This window comes from Anarhichas minor, unplaced genomic scaffold, assembly GCF_050575085.1.
Source record: "Anarhichas minor isolate MPS153535 unplaced genomic scaffold, ASM5057508v1 ptg000026l, whole genome shotgun sequence".
In the NCBI taxonomy this organism is placed as follows: domain Eukaryota; kingdom Metazoa; phylum Chordata; class Actinopteri; order Perciformes; family Anarhichadidae; genus Anarhichas; species Anarhichas minor.
This window is the reverse complement of record NW_027466472.1, coordinates 1,868,184-1,884,527: the sequence shown is the minus strand read 5'-3', so window position 1 is coordinate 1,884,527 and position 16,344 is coordinate 1,868,184. Positions and strand designations below refer to the sequence as shown.

At 41.4% G+C, this 16,344-nt stretch overlaps 4 protein-coding genes across 5 annotated transcripts in view; 2 read left to right on the top strand and 2 right to left on the bottom strand.

Moving 5' to 3' along the window:
* Positions 1–1,205: 1,205 nt before the first annotated feature.
* Positions 1,206–4,287, bottom strand: LOC142959637 (histone H3.3A). Its single transcript, XM_076101011.1, has 4 exons — positions 4,137–4,287; positions 3,105–3,248; positions 2,836–2,989; positions 1,206–2,746 (listed from the first exon to the last, which is right to left on the bottom strand). Exons 2-4 carry the CDS (start codon positions 3,230–3,232, stop codon positions 2,618–2,620), a joined length of 411 nt encoding a protein of 136 aa, XP_075957126.1. The 5' UTR covers positions 3,233–3,248; positions 4,137–4,287; the 3' UTR covers positions 1,206–2,617.
* Positions 4,288–4,872: 585 nt separating this feature from the next.
* Positions 4,873–7,804, bottom strand: LOC142959638 (histone H3.3A). Its single transcript, XM_076101012.1, has 4 exons — positions 7,649–7,804; positions 6,589–6,732; positions 5,885–6,038; positions 4,873–5,794 (listed from the first exon to the last, which is right to left on the bottom strand). The coding sequence occupies exons 2-4, from the start codon at positions 6,714–6,716 to the stop codon at positions 5,666–5,668; spliced, it is 411 nt and encodes a 136-aa protein (XP_075957127.1). The 5' UTR covers positions 6,717–6,732; positions 7,649–7,804; the 3' UTR covers positions 4,873–5,665.
* A 383-nt stretch (positions 7,805–8,187) lies between these two features.
* Positions 8,188–14,084, top strand: nop53 (NOP53 ribosome biogenesis factor). 2 transcript variants are annotated; one of them, XM_076101007.1, is made up of 12 exons: positions 8,188–8,563; positions 9,209–9,285; positions 9,411–9,510; positions 10,054–10,256; positions 10,638–10,693; positions 10,809–10,904; positions 11,079–11,180; positions 11,284–11,442; positions 12,017–12,192; positions 13,187–13,253; positions 13,643–13,719; positions 13,844–14,084. In XM_076101007.1, exons 1-12 carry the CDS (start codon positions 8,358–8,360, stop codon positions 13,902–13,904), a joined length of 1,380 nt encoding a protein of 459 aa, XP_075957122.1. In that variant the 5' UTR covers positions 8,188–8,357; the 3' UTR covers positions 13,905–14,084. The 2 variants fall into 2 exon arrangements, with proteins under 2 accessions (XP_075957122.1, XP_075957121.1); XM_076101006.1 differs by having other exon boundaries at positions 8,198–8,563; positions 9,408–9,510.
* Positions 14,085–15,519: 1,435 nt separating this feature from the next.
* The window catches only part of gjd1b (gap junction protein delta 1b), a 31,434-nt gene continuing 30,609 nt past the window's right edge, over positions 15,520–16,344 (top strand). Inside the window, exon 1 of the mRNA XM_076101008.1 lies at positions 15,520–16,280. The gene's annotated coding sequence lies outside the window, so the exon portion shown is untranslated. The remainder of the gene's footprint in view (positions 16,281–16,344) is intronic.

The window sequence follows — 16,344 nt, the reverse complement described above, 5'->3', positions numbered from 1 at the left end:
TGAAACACTTAACTGGGGGGAGACAGCGCTGACCCTCACCCTGATGTAGTGATTGACAGTGTGTGTGTGTGTGTGTGTGTGTGTGTGTGTGTATGTGTGTGTCCACAACACTGTTGCCTGTGTTGCCCATTCAAAACAACAGGATTAAAAAGATGGTGTTTGATTAGATGTTTGTTTGTGTGTTTCATTGTAATGAGTATAGTCGAGGCAACGGTGACATGGTGAGTGAGTTTGTGTCTGTGTGTGTGTGTGTGTTTCATTGTAATGAATATGGCTGAGGGCATGGCTTCATCCCTTTTAATCAAGGAAGTAGAAGGATGAAACGAAACACTGATAAGGGGAATGATGTCGAGCCAGAAAAGGATATTAATTGTAATGCTGGAGTCTGTGTGTGTGTGTGTGTGTGTGTGTGTGTGTGTCTGTGTGTTTGTGTGTGTCTGTGTGTTTGTGTAAGATAAAATGGGCACACAACAATTTTCCAGATAGAATTAAAAAATCGGGTAATGAAGTCGCTTCTGAGTAAAATTGTATCATCAGACAAAATGTGTAAAGAGTGGAATTCCTGACTTAAATTTGTATTAATCATAATCCATTCGTAGAAAAACAAAGATGGAAAGTGGGAAATACATGTAAGTCTGTTTGTGTTTAAGAAGGAGAAAGGCTACGGCACTGGGATGAACATTTAAAACACTGTCCTAATTCACTCCAGTTTAACATCAGCAGGAGATCCGTCCATTCCTCAGCATGAGGGACAAACGTGGTGTTTTACTGCCATCTAGTGGTGGAAGTGCCTTCAGGCCTCTCAGGGGTTTGATCCACAGAGTGAATTCAGTATTAATGAGGAATTTATTGATCGAGGATTATAGGTCATATCATGTAATGGTAAAATAAAGGCAATGAATTCTGTTTATCAATCAGGGAAAGGTTGTGCAGGTTTGGAGCATTTCTTATTCAATGGTTAAACAGGAGATACTTTGAGGTTTTGGTGCTCATTTTAATTCCGTGGGTTGTTTTTGCCATGGCAGTTAAATGTAAAAGAAGTTTTACACAGAATTAGAGCTTATTGTCGGGAACCTTAAAGCTTTACTGAACAGTGGTGTATGACTAGTATTGTAACTTTTCTCTGAACTGTTAGTCTCGTGATAATAGGACATTATATGTGTTATTATAATAAAAGTGTGTGTGTGTATACCACTGAGACAGAGTGTGTGTAACATCCATTTATTACCACCTTATATGACAAATCTGGAAATTACAAACATTGTTTAGTTGAAACATCATTCTCAACATTTCAAAAAGAAAAAGAAAATCAAATTCAGCAAAAAAAAAAAAAAAAAGTTTAAAATTAAGTTAAAAGGTGACAAGACGACCTGAGAAACGGTATACAGACGATCGACTGATCCGGAGAAAACAATAGAAGCAAAGGGGGGACGTATACAGAAAACACCAGTATTATTATCATGTAACACTGATTTACAACACATGTTCACATTTTAATCAGTTAGTTTGTTTAAAAAATAATGATTTTCACACTTTGAGAGCTTTTGGTTTTGAAGAACATTACAAACCTAGATGAACCTTTGTTACAAAAAGGTCTTTTTGTATTTAAAAAAATGAGCCACTGCTACAAAAGCATCTCTGACACCATACTCGAGCTCTCAAGCTTTGGCTTTAAATTATTAGATAAAACCAATTTGAACACCACAACAACAGGTGAAGTTAAACTCTTCTGTCAGTTAGGAAAAGAGCTTCTACAAGAGGATCAAACTTTGGTGCCAAAACAAGTCAGTAGCTTCACATCTCAGTAGAAAAAAACATGTTCAAATCAGTTTGTTTTTGTACTCTGTCGGTGTTGTAATCTGATTTATCCCCCCATCTCCACGTCATCTACAAATACTTTGAAGTGAAAAAAAAAAAAAGTGAGACTCATTTGAAAGAAAAAAAACAAAAACTCTAACCTGATGAATGACAGCAACGATCAATATGGTAAATATATAAATCAAGTTCTCCAAAAAGATGCTGATGGATTGTGTACAATATGCTGTGGTGATCAGAACCAACACTCATGCAGACACAGACAGGGACAGAAAATACAGCCTCGGCCATCTTGAAAGAAGAGACCAACACCGTCGTCTCTGAGCGAGGCTGGCGGAGGATAGAGAGCAGGAGGAGAGGACCTGGTAAGTTCTTCTAGCACCCTGCTGTAGAAAAGAGACAAGAGTCCCCCAGCAGACACGTACCCATCCTCTCCTCCTGGCTGTCCCGCCCAAATTTGCATTGTTCTAGTCCATGTTTTGTTTTCTCTTATTCTATCCAGAAGTCATCCTCACCCCCGCGGAGTCAGATTAGAGACAAGTGCAAACCAGGAGACGTGTGCTTGAGGAGATCTCATCACCAAAGAGTCGGTACATGCACAAAAAGAGAGAGTACCCTAGAAGCCTAAGAAAAACACGACTATACACTTTATTCCATAATATAATCAGTTTTCCTCTACACACTACTAACACAGGGAGGAGGGAGAGAGGGAGGGAGCGGGTGAGGGAACGAGAGACAGACTGGTGAAGGAAGGGCAGGAAGAGGTGAAAAAGGGAGAAAGACCGAGAGGAGGAGAGGGCGTTTAAGCGCGCTCCCCGCGGATGCGACGTGCCAGCTGGATGTCTTTGGGCATGATGGTGACACGCTTGGCGTGGATGGCGCACAAGTTGGTGTCCTCAAACAGACCCACCAGGTAGGCCTCGCTGGCTTCCTGCAGATGACAGAGTCAAAAGCATTTAGGTTTCAATGATTAAAACACGTTATTATTTGGTAATTTATATTGACGTGAGAGCTACTGACCTGCAGAGCTCCGATGGCTGCACTCTGGAAACGCAGGTCGGTCTTGAAGTCCTGGGCGATTTCTCTCACCAGGCGCTGGAAGGGCAGCTTGCGGATCAGCAGCTCGGTGGACTTCTGATAACGACGGATCTCACGCAGAGCCACGGTACCGGGCCTGGAGAGAAATTGATGATTTTGTGAGTTTTTTTTGTACTTCTTTGTTTTCTAGAAACATTTGTACGTCTTATTTTATATGATTTTGTCCCCACCATTGTGAGGTATCGTCTCACCTGTAGCGATGGGGCTTCTTGACTCCACCAGTGGAAGGGGCGCTCTTGCGAGCAGCCTTCGTGGCGAGCTGCTTACGTGGGGCTTTGCCTCCAGTGGACTTACGGGCGGTCTGCTTGGTACGGGCCATGGCTGCTGAAGATCACCTGAAAAAGATTTAGAAGAGGAGGATAAATGGCCTTGGTTTATTATGAATATTCAATAATCAAGAGTTCTCCTTTACATCTACTTTTAGCTTTGTTTACCCTGTATACTCTGAAAGTAATGCAAATATGTCTTCATAGCTTTATGTTGTTGGTTTGATACTCCTACACTTCCTGAGGGTGATTATTAACCCTTTCAAATACACATATATAAAATTAAACATGTTATATCGTTTTTAAAAGGGAACAGGCAACTTGAATTAAGTTAACTTTTTCGGGAAGTAAACATACAAAACAATCCCTACCACTATCGGACTGACAAACGTCAGTCAAAGACGAACTACGGTACTATTGGCTGGGAGACCAATACGTAGCTAAAAATATAACGTTCGAGCCAATCAGCGCGCACAGTCGTCAAAAGTAGGCGGGACCTCCAGCTTGCCTTCCACTGTTGCTAGGTCCCGCCCACCTCAGCTCTGATGATGGCGGCGGTTTGATGCGCAAACGGGATAAAGACCGAGGGCAGAAGAGCTAAAGGAGTAGCGCATAAACAACTTCAATTTGACAAATAACCGCAGTTCCAGCGTATCGGGAAATAAGAGAAAGACACACAAGACATTTCAAGGAACTCATAGATAGGGTTAGGAAAGCCCAACGGTCCCTAATGGCTGCGTAGAATCGAGCTGAACCGGGCGCATAATTTGAATCTCAACGGCTGCAGAGACTGCATTTCAACCGTCGGTTCGACAAGCCCGTGTTTTGTTTGTTTCTTTCCACACGACAAAATTATGGTTTTTTCACAGTTAAATGTGTCTAAAAAATAAAATAAAATACAACTTAAAAAATTTAAAGTCCATTCACGAACCCCGTGACAGATTTCAAGGGGCTTACCTGGGGGGAAAAGTGAGTAGAAGTCGTGAGAAATGTTTCGCTTGTCTCTTATTTTCTTCTTCGTATCCACAATGGGAAGCAGTAGAGCGTCCAGCGGGGAAAATGGCCGCCGCGTCAATCATCTGTCCCACAATGCAACAGCGTTCACAACAATAATAATAATGTGGTCACTTTTAGCCGTTTGATGTACGTTTGTCGTAATTAGTATGACTTAGTTTTATTAATAATAAGCGAATAAGTAACAAAACAAATTGTGTTTTTTTTTGTTTTTGTATTTTGCCCTACAATTACAATTATTTTGTCTGTATAATATTGCAACACAACAATTATAACAATTCTGTCTGTATATATAATATTTTAGTTATTGTGGATATTTTACTTTTTTATATTATTTACTGTTTTATTACTTATTTATAATACTTGTTTTGATCTTGTTTTTTTTATTATGTCTCTTGTTTGCACTATACTATATATATATATATATATATAAATATTCATTATTACAAACCCTTTTTTGTTGTTGAAAAAGAAGTTACTGGAAGGATGTGTGACAATATAAATGTTGTAAATGAATGCACAATAATGTGAATTAGGGCTGCAAAAATCTATTATTTTGGATATCTGCCTGCTTGAAAAATTAAGAGTAAATTATCAAAGAAGATGCAGAAAAGTTTTCTGTTCATAATTGTTTCAGCTCAAATATGAATATCATTTTAATGTAAGTTATTCACTCATATGTCTTACCACAAGAATCCGTTTATTATGTTTGTGAATTTCGAGTACAAATATTTTGCCTTTTAAAAATGACTGAAAACATAAATCAAAAACACAGTAGAAAAAGAAAAAAAATAGGTTATCATATCAACCTGAGAGAGGAACAAAAAGTCAAAACATTACCTGGACATAACGTGGCTGAAAATCAAAATATGATCACCATAGGTCTGCTACATATACGCCGCTGATTCTGCCAAAAAATGCAGTGTCATCATCGCACAATGACGTTTCTAATTGATAACCAGAATCAAACTTTTGTATTTTCATACATTTAACACTAACAGTAGAAATACACCATTATTGTAAAAAAAAGAAAAGAGGGAAAAAAGAGAAATCACTACTTTTACAACAAATCTCTATTTAAAAGAAAAATCAGAAGACCCATTATATGAATGTAAATGTCCATCTAAAGATGAAAATGTCTTAATCTTAATGCAATTTCCTATGTTCATCTCAAATCACACACTATTCTTGGCTTGCAAAAACACCTGATGCATGGAGATAACAACCTGTGAGCTAGCTAGTTAGAAGAGTAACTGATTCAAAAGTTCAAAACGTACATGAAGACATCTCTAAGGAAACTCTGCTACTAGTAGCACCAAAGAAGACATGATCACACATTTTACGGTTATTACAATCATACGATATATATATATATATAGGACCTCAAACCAAACTACTAAGTATAGAGGGAGGACAGGGATGTAAAGAGTGGTGACGGGATGAAAGGACAGCAGATAACATCGGGAAACTTTTTAAGCGCGCTCCCCGCGGATGCGACGTGCCAGCTGGATGTCTTTGGGCATGATGGTGACACGCTTGGCGTGGATGGCGCACAAGTTTGTGTCCTCAAACAGACCCACCAGGTAGGCCTCGCTGGCCTCCTGCAGATGACAGAGGCAAAAACATTTTGGTCTCAATGATTAAAACACGTTATTATTTGGTAATTTATATTAACGGTGAGAGCTACTGACCTGCAGAGCTCCGATGGCTGCACTCTGGAAACGCAGGTCGGTCTTGAAGTCCTGGGCGATTTCTCTCACCAGGCGCTGGAAGGGCAGCTTGCGGATCAGCAGCTCGGTGGACTTCTGATAACGACGGATCTCACGCAGAGCCACGGTACCGGGCCTGGGGAGGAATGGCAAAAACAAATCATAATATGGAAAAATTTGAGGTGGGAGCAGCTCAACTTGACCTGCTTTTTTGCACATAACACATGTCATCCTTCTTGGATTTTTTTTAACAGAACACATTACTCTTTAATTTTGTGCACTATTTTTCATCTTCACCTTGCACCTCCGCATACTGTTGGTAGGGCAACTGAATGATTGAACCCCACTCTCAGTCTTTTTCTACTAGTAGGAGTCTGAGAGAAACCACAGGATAGAATATCAGCTCCACTCAGATGTTCTCCACATAACAGTCCAAATACACAATGTACATAAACTACTGTGTTTTGTGACAGTATGTTCATAGAGTAGAAGTAAAAGTATAAGCTTAAGTATGTCCCAAAGTGATGTCCCAAAGTGCTTCTTTGGGGCTGCAGGACAGAGTCCATCTGTAAATCAGTTGAGTTTTACTATACACCCACGTGTACAACAGAGGGGGAATAAAACTGTAGCGTGCCTTGTGTTGTTAATCTTTCCATCACAAACAGATTAACCACGTGAGAGCTCACCTGTAGCGATGGGGCTTCTTGACTCCACCAGTGGAAGGGGCGCTCTTGCGAGCAGCCTTTGTGGCCAGCTGCTTACGTGGGGCTTTGCCTCCAGTGGACTTACGGGCGGTCTGCTTGGTACGGGCCATGGCTGCTGAAGATCACCTGGAGACAAGTGACAAAAGTTTGCTTTAATGCAGTTTTAGGGGCACATGTGAATCAGAATAGCTCAAGATGTGAAGGATAAAAATGTACTTTTCACGTTGTATTTTCATTAATATAGAACTTTACATCAACATGGCAAACTAGTCTTCAGTTGGAGTGGGTTGCAAAAGAGCATAAATCAGAATCAGGAGCCTCAGTTTATATTTTTATTATATCCTAAGCTTATGTAATGACTGTCTTCAAAACGGACAGCTAAGCCGTCCAATCATAGCAGCGCTCTTTATCGCGTAAACCAATCACACTCTGTAAACAAGCCCGAGAGGCGGGATGTTGCAAACCTTTCGACCAATCACAGTACGATAAAGGCCCAACAAACCCCGCCCCTTGCGCAACGAACGTGGGTTCGTTCGTTTCTTCGCAGCGTGCTCCCCGGTTGCGCGCGAGCCTTGAGTTTTTATTCAGAATGAGCTATTTTGAAGGAAAACCAAGCGACTCCGCCCGCGTCGGCTGCCCGGTGTTAACAAACGAGCACACCTTAAAGATGATGGCTGTCTGCTGGCTGGAAGAACGCAAACGGGAAGGAAAAAAATCGTTGTTATCGATGATAAAAACGACGGAAGAGTATAAAAACCACGGCGTGAAAGTGGAATATACTTTTTGAAGATGACACTAGACATGTCTGGGAATCTTTTGATGAACAATTTTTTGTCAGATGACCCCTCACTTTAGGCGCATTTCCGAGTCAAATGTGACCAGATCACAAGTGCTTTTTTAGGTCTCCCCGAGCAGGCAGATAATGGCTCGACTGCTCTGCGTTTATCGTTTTCAACAAAAATAAACGAAAAAACACGTCCATCCGACAACTAACACGACGTTAAATGATAGATCGGAGTTTTATTGAAATGGTGATACTTACCTTTGGGAACTTAGTGACAGATTGCGGCTCAAAAAATGTGAACGTATTCTTGAGTCTCTAAAGCGTTGTTCTCGCTATAAAACGAAGGGACGACAAAAAAAAGGAAAAAGAACATAGGAGAGCAACAGGAGACACGTTTCCCATGATGCATCTGGGGACAAACACGTTACATACATGCATCAACATGATAAACAATGACCACACTCAAGTGGTCATTTTTTTGTTATTTAATTTTTTTAAAATCCTGATTATATACATTTTTGTTTGTTTAGGTTATTACATTTTTTTTTTATTAAATGTATTTTTTTCTAGAAAGAAAAAAAGTAACCAAAGCACAATCAGTGTCCGAGGGAGAGTAGAAAATGAGTGATATTTGGTGTTTTAGACTTTTAATACTATATTGACAATTTGTATATATGTGATATTAAGAATATACACAATTTTAATTTAAACCAGCACACCAATACTCTGAGTATCACGCAATGTGTTGATAAAACCCGTAATTTGTTGTAAATAAATATATCCTAACATTATAAAATATGATATAATGAAAAATAAAAATAACAAGTTTTACTTAAACTTTTATTTCCATGGATAGTTAATACAGCAGTTACGCCGTCCGGCCTGCAGGCGTCGCTGTGTGCGTCCCTCCACCGCTTCAGTATAAAAGAAGAAGAAACGTGTTTCTTCTTTCTCAAGTCCTCCAACAATGGCGCCGATCAGGAGGTTGAAACGCGTGGCGGCCTCACAGCCAGGTTTTCTCAATTTAAAGTCCAATTCGGGCGCCGCAGGTTCGCCCGGTGGTCGGAGAAAACGTTTGAACAAGAACAAGAAGAAGAACTGGAACAAATACAGCGACATAAACGACGTAGAGGGTTTTTTAGCGGACGTCAGACTCCAGGAGAGGACCACGGGGTGAGTTTAGCTAAGTTAAATGTGGCGGAGACGAACACTGTGTGCTTCCTGTGCTCTTTACGTCAAACTAAAAGTCTTTTAAAAAAAGTGTTAGCTTAAAGTTATGGCGGCTAACTGACGTGTTGTTTATGTTTAATGTCTGTGGCTCGTTGTGTTCACGTAAACAACACGTTCAGTCAACTAGTGCTAAAGCTGTGGTCGGTGTCCTATGGACGCGTCTCTCATTAGGCCTTAGACTGTATGTAAGACTTGATAAATATAATAATTATATAATAAACAAGCATTAGGCTTTAGTGCTTGTCGTATTTCACACAAATTCCCCCAATAACGTTAGTTCAATTAATGTTTAACACGTTTTTTGTATTTGTATTGAAATAAAAAACATCTGCTGCCTCTGGATCACAAATATGATTTTCATCTTTTCCATCTTTCATTTGAATAATTTGGGGATTTTGGACAAAATTTGCAATTTGAAGACGTCACTTTGATGTCATGGAATTTGTGATTTTTGACATTTTATGCAATTAATGGTTTAGTCACCTGGAAAATTACTCACTGTATCGGAACTCATTGTTGGTTCGAAATAAAACAAACAAGTGTCTTTCTTCAATTGTAAATTCTATAATATGACAATTTGTGTTTCAGGGGTCTGCTGTCTGAGAAGTCAGATGAAAGTTTATTCTTTCTGGATGCTGGACCACCAAAGAAAGCTCAACTAAGAGGTAAATACACAAAAGACATGTTCATGGTCTTACAGATGGGTCATGCATTTCCTCGTCTCATAGTAGTTTTTATTTTTAAACATATGTACGCAAGAGTGTATAACCTGTATTTCCCTGTGAAGTAGTGGCACCCGAGGAGAAGAAGGGGAGGAACGGGAAGGCGTCACGTCCTCTGAGGATAGACCTGATCCTGCAGCATGACTCCCTCATTCCACCACCTAAAGAGTAAGTATCCATCACAGCCCTCTGTGCTTCATCCTCCTTCACTTTCAGGAGAAACTGAGCCCAGTGTCCTCTAAAAATGTTATTTCCCGGCTTGGATTTAGTCCTTTAGTTGCCTGCAGTACGTGTGACTGAAAGGCAGCTTCAGTGTGTGGGAACACATTGTGACTTTTTCGGTTTATTAAAAGTCATGGGGCTGCTGTGGCTCAGCTATTTCATGGTGTTACATTGTATGTCTGGCCTGACTGGGGGAAGAGGTTCCCCCAAGTCTGTTTGTAAAAGGATTGTTATTTTTTTGAGCAAACTCGTATCTGTTGCGTCCCGTGATGATCTCATCCTTGCGCTCCCAGTATTTCCTTCGTGGGAATGTGAAGTCAACACAAAGGAGCTCAGGAAACTGTTGTGTAAACGGTGTCCTGGGATCTGAGGATATGTAAACGTGCATCATAGAGTAGGCACTGTCAAGTCCAACAGGCCTGGTTTCGATATCTCGCGGCTCCTCTCCATCATGTGTCATCTCTCATGTCTTCTGCCTCCCTCCTCCAGCGTGCTGGCCTACCAGCTACCTAACGCCAAGAAACTCCGTCGCATTGCCCAGAAGGCCGAGCAGCTGGCAGCCAAAGGTGTGGTGCCGCGGAGGCAGAAACGGCTGCTGAACAGACAGCCGCTCGACGGGACGGCCAAGAAGGCAGCGCTGGAGGCCAACAACAACCCAGAGAGAGCATACTACGACATATGGAATCAAGAGTGTGAGTGTGTGTGTTGTGTGTGTGTGTGTGTGAGTGCTGTGTGGTGTGTGTGTGTGTGTGTGTCCAGTGATGATCTCATCCTTGCGCTCCCAGTATTTCCTTCATGGGAATGTGAAGACCAATATGGAGCTCCGGTGACCGTTGTGTCAACGGTCATCTGGGATCTGAGGATGCACACAAAGAAGTAAAGAGTTTGTGAAGTTCCCATTGTGAAAAGAGGGATAAATAGATTGTTAATAATTGTATTGGTTCTTATTATTATTGTGAGCCGTGTGCACGCTGCGAGTGGCTGCAGCTGTGTTTGCTGTCAAGTCCTGATAATCTGTCTTTAGCGCACTTAAATGCTCATATATTTGAAACAATTTTCTCTTTTTAATGTAGCCAAAGATACATCCGACCCCTGGTACCTTCAACAGACGGGAAAGAAGCGTGTCAAGGTGAGAACAAATATCTGCTTTTGTGAGTTACAAAGTAAACGCCTGTGGACTGATACTTTATATTGAATGTGTGTTTTTGATTTTGACTAATGTGGCTGCATCCCTGTTTTGTCAGCGTCCGGTTAGGATGAATGAGAAGCCGTCCGTGCTTCCTGCGGTGGAGGTGATCGCTCCTGGAGGATCCTACAACCCAGACTTCTTCTCCCATCAGGTCAGTCACAGCTCTACAGCTCACTTACTTACTGAGGGCTGCGGATGTCCGGTACAAGAAACGGCTCATTTATGCAGATGTGTTTTCTGATAAAGTTGCCTAAAGAATATGTTCCTGGTTTGTCTTGTTGTATGAGCTGCCCTGACTGTCTCCTCTCTTGCTCTGTGAACACAGGCGTTGCTGCAGGTGGCCCACGGGGTGGAGGTCAAGAAACAGAAGGAGGAAGACAAAATAGTGAAACAGCTGGCGGTCAACAGAGAACACTTCCCAACAGAGGTGCAGATGACTATTCCAGCTCGTCCGTCATCTTCGGTTTATAGTCGATGTCGTGGTGGTTTAGATCTCTTGAGTTTAACTAACGCGAGTGTTTGTTCTGCAGGAGACGGTCTTCAGAGAGCAGGTGGAAGGCCTCGTGGAAGAGGAGCATGAAGACGATGCTGCTAATGAGGAAGAGGAGGGTGTGGCAGTGGGAGCCATCGTAGTGGCCGTGAAGAAGACCGAGAGGCAGAGGAAGAAAGAGAGGGCAGAAAAAATAAAGGTACCTCGACAGTTTAAACTTTTTAAAGACTTTTCCTTCACGAATGTCTTAGTTCAGAGGATTCTACTATAAAAGTAATGAAACTATTTCACTGATGGTGTCTGATGTGAATACAAACTATTCATGGAAATAATACCATTTATTTATCACATTAATTTGTATTTCTTCACATCAGATTTATATAGATTATTATAATTATATCAGGTGGTGTTTAGAAGGTGGAACTTGAAGAGAAGCACTCGAAAGGACATCTTAATTGATTCGTCGGCCGAAATTAGTTTTTTGATAATCGGTTAATTATTTAAGGGTTTAAACAGCTATTCTGACCCACAATCCTCTGCACAAGAGGTGTATATAAGCAAGAGGGTCGAAGTTAAAGATAAATGGTTATAAGGAAGACGTTTGTCCCAATTGACTGCATGCAACAGTTTGTACTTTTTAAGGGCTGCACTGTGTACTAAAAGTAAAAACTTGTGAATGTATCACTTGTTACTCAAAAAGTTGCCATATTGTCGTTGCTCCACACACCATCTGACAACCCTCCTCTCTGTTTCTCTTCCTCTCTCCATCTCAGGAGCAACGGCGACAGGCCCACAGAGTTCGGTCTGACAAGCGGCAGCAGCTCTTCCAGCTTCGCTCCATAAAGACGTCCATCAAACAGCAGGAAGAGGACACCAAGGAGAAACAGATAAAACGCAAGCGCAACCAGGAGGCCCAGAAAGCTCAACCCAGACGTCTCGGCAAACTCAAGTAGGCACCTCTGATACTCTTATCCCACATGTTCCATATGTTGAAGGGACACTCAGGGAGTTAGTGTTGCACTTTCATGAAGCTGGAGGACTCGCAAGAGACAGATTCTTTTAAAAATGAATCTCACTAAACCTGGGATATCCTGACTTTTGTACGAGGGGAGCTCCAAAATACATGATTCTACATTTCCCGTAATGCAACTCAATGGCATACTTTGTTAAGACCTTCCCTGCCTCCTAAATGCCCACTTTCTTCAGACACCAAACTGATTAATCTAATCTTTCTCCCCTTGGTCCAAATGAACCAAACTCCAGGTGTGAAATCCTTGTTAAACACCACCAGAGGGCATCATATGTGAGGTTTAACTTAACTTACTGCAGACGTGGTTTAATTATTAAGAGAGGACGGTCTACGTTCCTCTCATCTGAACCTTGAAATTATTTAAAGCCAAGCAACTTGCACAACCTTTAATTCAGGTCTGTTGACATGAAAACAATTTGAGGTACAGCCTAAATTATACAACTAGCTGTACGTGTCACAGCAATGTTTTTGCAGCGCGTGGTTGCCGGACCTGAGTTAACCCTCTGTGCAGAATAAAGTGTCACATGATCACAAATCATAGCCAAAGCGTTCATGGTTTTAAAAGTAACTTCAGGAATCTTAACGTGACCTCTTTAGGAAGCCGGTGTATTCCATCCATGATGTTGTATTGTTTGTCTGATTTAACTGTCGAAGTTTTAGTGTACAAAATGATTAGCAAGCAAAGTGTGACAAAGAGCAACATCCCCATCAGCTTTAAATATATGCTAATTAGCAACAAGGTTATTCTTAATAAGACCACGAATCATGAGACGGATAGCAGATCAGTTTTTATTTGCTCTCCGGTGTTATTTCAGCAACACAAATGATGTATTCTGGTACTAATTAATGCTGTGTGGATGGATCTCGTGTTCACTCTGGAATCAGTTGTAACCGTGGGGTTCTTTATTTGCAGGTTCCAGCCTCAGGACATGGAGATCCAGTTGAGTGACGAGCTGGCCGGCTCCCTGAGACAACTCAAGGTACTTCACTTGTTATATTTTGCTCGCTCAGCCACTGTGACCTCTCTGCCAGTGAGGACACACGAATCTTTATCTGTAATGAGTTTTGCGTCATTGAGTTGTTTTATCTTCAGCTCCCTGTATTGTCTTATTCTAAGCCTTATCCTATTCTGTAATACTGCGATGACCCACTTTCCCCCCCCACAGGGGTCATTACAGTTTCATGTGGAAAATTCTTCTCTCTTATCTTCCTGCCATTAAGTCTCTGAATAATACTTTAAATCAGCCTTTTATGGCCAGACTGGGGTTTTATAATTCGGGTGAGAGTTGCTCGCCAAGTCAAAGCAGAGTGTTTTTTGTCTGACGTGGATTTGTCGTCTCTCACCCCTCGCAACGCCGGGACTCTGCAGCCAGAGGGCAGCGTCCTCAAGGACCGCTTCAAGAGTCTGCAGAAGAGGAACCTGATCGAACCTCGAGAGAGAGCCAAGTAAGGACCTCGGCCTCGCTCTTGCGTAACGCCTCCTCAAAGGCTCTGCGGGATGTACACATTCATACGGAGGGTATTGATTTATTTTTAAACTTGTGTTCCCCTCCCTCCCGCCGTCTCTTAGGTTCAAGAGGAGACTGAAGCTGAAGTATGTGGAGAAGAGGGCTTTCAGAGAGATCACTTAAAGCCGACCCGCAGACCAAAGGACCTGAACACACGGAGCTGAGCAGCATTTTAAAGACTAACGCATCATAATGGAACTGTGTATATAGACAACTTAATGACTGTTGAGGGCTTGTTTGACCCTTTCAGACGATTATAACTGATTTAATATGTCACATCAGTGAGATAAAGTGAAATGAAAAGGAGGCATTTCCTGTTCTGGTGCATGTTTGTTATGTAATGTGAACTCTTATCAGGAAAGGGGCTTTCTAAGGGTTTATATGTTCTGCTGAGGCCAAGTGTCACTGTCACTACTGCGCTCATACATGAGTAAAGACTCGGCTTAATAACAGGGTCAGCTGTATGAAATGTTCTGCTGCAGGGATAGTGGTCCGGTTTATGTCAGTTGTCGGCACGCCTGATATATCACAAAGATTATTGCAGCTTTCGATTCAATTTATTTTGTATACGCCAATATCAGAAATGCCAAATTGGCCTCAGAGGGCTCTACAATATTTAACACCCTCTGTCCTTACACCCTCGCATCAGAAAAGGAAACACTCTGCCCCCAAAAACCCCTTTGATGTGGGATATAAAAGGAGCGCAGCAGGATGACAAGAAGTACAATAGATGTCATGAGTACAGAATAAACATAATAGAATAACACCATAGTTAATCCACATGACAAAGGATACATATGAGTAATAATAGCTGTAGTAGCACCAATAACAGAATAATTACTACATATTACAGCAGCAGTGGATTAAATGCATAATAATGCACACGTGTTATTATATTTCAAACCTTTCTTGGTGCGTTAAAATGTTTTTTAAGGTATTTCCTCCGTATTCGAGCCGTTTCTGTGCTGCTGCTTTAAATGTCGCGACACCCGGATCAACATGCAGCATAAAGTTAAGAGAGGCAAAGGATAATTAAAAAGGAAATGCTCATTTTTAAACTATAATTAGAATGCTTCATTAAGAGTTTAATTGAAGTAGATCCATGATTTTTTTTTTTTTTTTTTCATTATCTTAGATTTAAAAAGAAAAAAAACCCCAGACAGACAGATTGGCTTGAGGAAGTTGGTGTGAGATAATTGATTCTAACCCGCTGGCATAAAACCACAATTGCCTTCAGTGTCCTGCTGGTGTAAACAGGGACTCGTATACACACACATGGTGCCTGGAGCTACGCCAAAGCTCCTTATCCATTAATCAGCGTCAAAATGTAATCTTTTACCTCCAGAAGCCCCCCCCCCCCCCCTCTTCACGAGACAAGTGTAGAGAAACCTTGACCACCTCCCATTTCAGCAGCTTATCGATGTTGTGCCATCTTCCTGCTGATGAATTAACCTGCAGACTCATAAAGCCACAGTTTGTCCCTAAGGAACCTTCATTACTTTTCTACTTATAGGATTTAATACACAGCGGTGAGGATAATATGAATCCTTTACCACAGCCACTGTAATATTAAACTAATGTAATAAACTATTGTATTTAATCTCTGACTGAAACTCAATGAAAGTCCCCCAGCCTTAATAATGCGTCCTTGGATAAAATGTCTTGTAACATCTTTACTGACAAAGCTGACCTTGCCATCCGTTTATCTTTTCATATATTATGACACGTGCTTCTGCAAATCCATGGAACCCGTTTATAAGCGCTATATAAGATAAAACAGCCTCTGTAGCTAACGTTAGCATGATAACATGCTCACAGATATTTGGTCCTAAATTATTGGACACATGTTTGTCTTGAGCTGATGATGCCACCAAATAAAAAGTCAGATTCTACCATTCATCCTGAGAGAATGATGAATGTTTGTACCAAATGCCATGACAATCCTTCAAATAGTTGCGCTGAAATTCTCCCTCGAAGCCCAAATGTCAACCTCATGGTGGCGCTGGAGGTAAAAGTCAGGGCATCACCACAAGTTATCATGGTTCATCCTCTGGGGACCATGGATGTCATGTGGAAGAACTAAATGGCAATCCGTCTAATTAAGATTTCTCCGTCGGGATCAAAGTGGTGGACAAAACATTCTGGAATAATACAGATGTGATATATTTTGACAGAATATTGTCTTGATAGCTGAACGAGGATAGTGTGTGGTTAGAGAAATATGTCAGTGTTTTCTTGTACGGAGGCAGATTGCAGCCAGTTTGGTTTTTTTCTTCTTCTCTCTTTTTCTTTACTCTCTTCTCGTGTGAGACACGGTGCTGCCAGATTGTCTTGGCATGGGGTAGGACGGATTACGTGTGTGTGTGTGTGTGTGTGTGTGCGTGTGTGCGGTCGCTCCATACCTCCTTAAGAATAGATTACTACTACTCCGGTCTGGGGATCCGGGAGTGACAGAAGAAGCCACTGAAACACTCAACCATGGAGATGCTGCTGTTGTGTGTGAGTATTTGACTGAACATTGTCATGTGATACCACGATTGTTTGCTCTAAAGTGACACAAAAA

What these genes read in the sequence shown, in the direction of transcription:
- LOC142959637 (XM_076101011.1), bottom strand. Translation starts at nt 3,232, where the DNA reads ATGGCCCGTACCAAGCAGACCGCCCGTAAGTCCACTGGAGGCAAAGCC. An exon ending in AAGAAGCCCCATCGCTACAG is followed by an intron (nt 2,990 to 3,104) that starts GTGAGACGATAC and finishes ATTTCTCTCCAG; the next exon opens with GCCCGGTACCGTGGCTCTGC. An exon ending in CAGCCATCGGAGCTCTGCAG is followed by an intron (nt 2,747 to 2,835) that starts GTCAGTAGCTCT and finishes TGTCATCTGCAG; the next exon opens with GAAGCCAGCGAGGCCTACCT.
- LOC142959638 (XM_076101012.1), bottom strand. Translation starts at nt 6,716, where the DNA reads ATGGCCCGTACCAAGCAGACCGCCCGTAAGTCCACTGGAGGCAAAGCC. An exon ending in AAGAAGCCCCATCGCTACAG is followed by an intron (nt 6,039 to 6,588) that starts GTGAGCTCTCAC and finishes ATTCCTCCCCAG; the next exon opens with GCCCGGTACCGTGGCTCTGC. An exon ending in CAGCCATCGGAGCTCTGCAG is followed by an intron (nt 5,795 to 5,884) that starts GTCAGTAGCTCT and finishes TGTCATCTGCAG; the next exon opens with GAGGCCAGCGAGGCCTACCT.
- nop53 (XM_076101006.1), top strand. Translation starts at nt 8,358, where the DNA reads ATGGCGCCGATCAGGAGGTTGAAACGCGTGGCGGCCTCACAGCCAGGT. An exon ending in CTCATTCCACCACCTAAAGA is followed by an intron (nt 9,511 to 10,053) that starts GTAAGTATCCAT and finishes TCCCTCCTCCAG; the next exon opens with CGTGCTGGCCTACCAGCTAC. An exon ending in AGAGGGCAGAAAAAATAAAG is followed by an intron (nt 11,443 to 12,016) that starts GTACCTCGACAG and finishes TCTCCATCTCAG; the next exon opens with GAGCAACGGCGACAGGCCCA.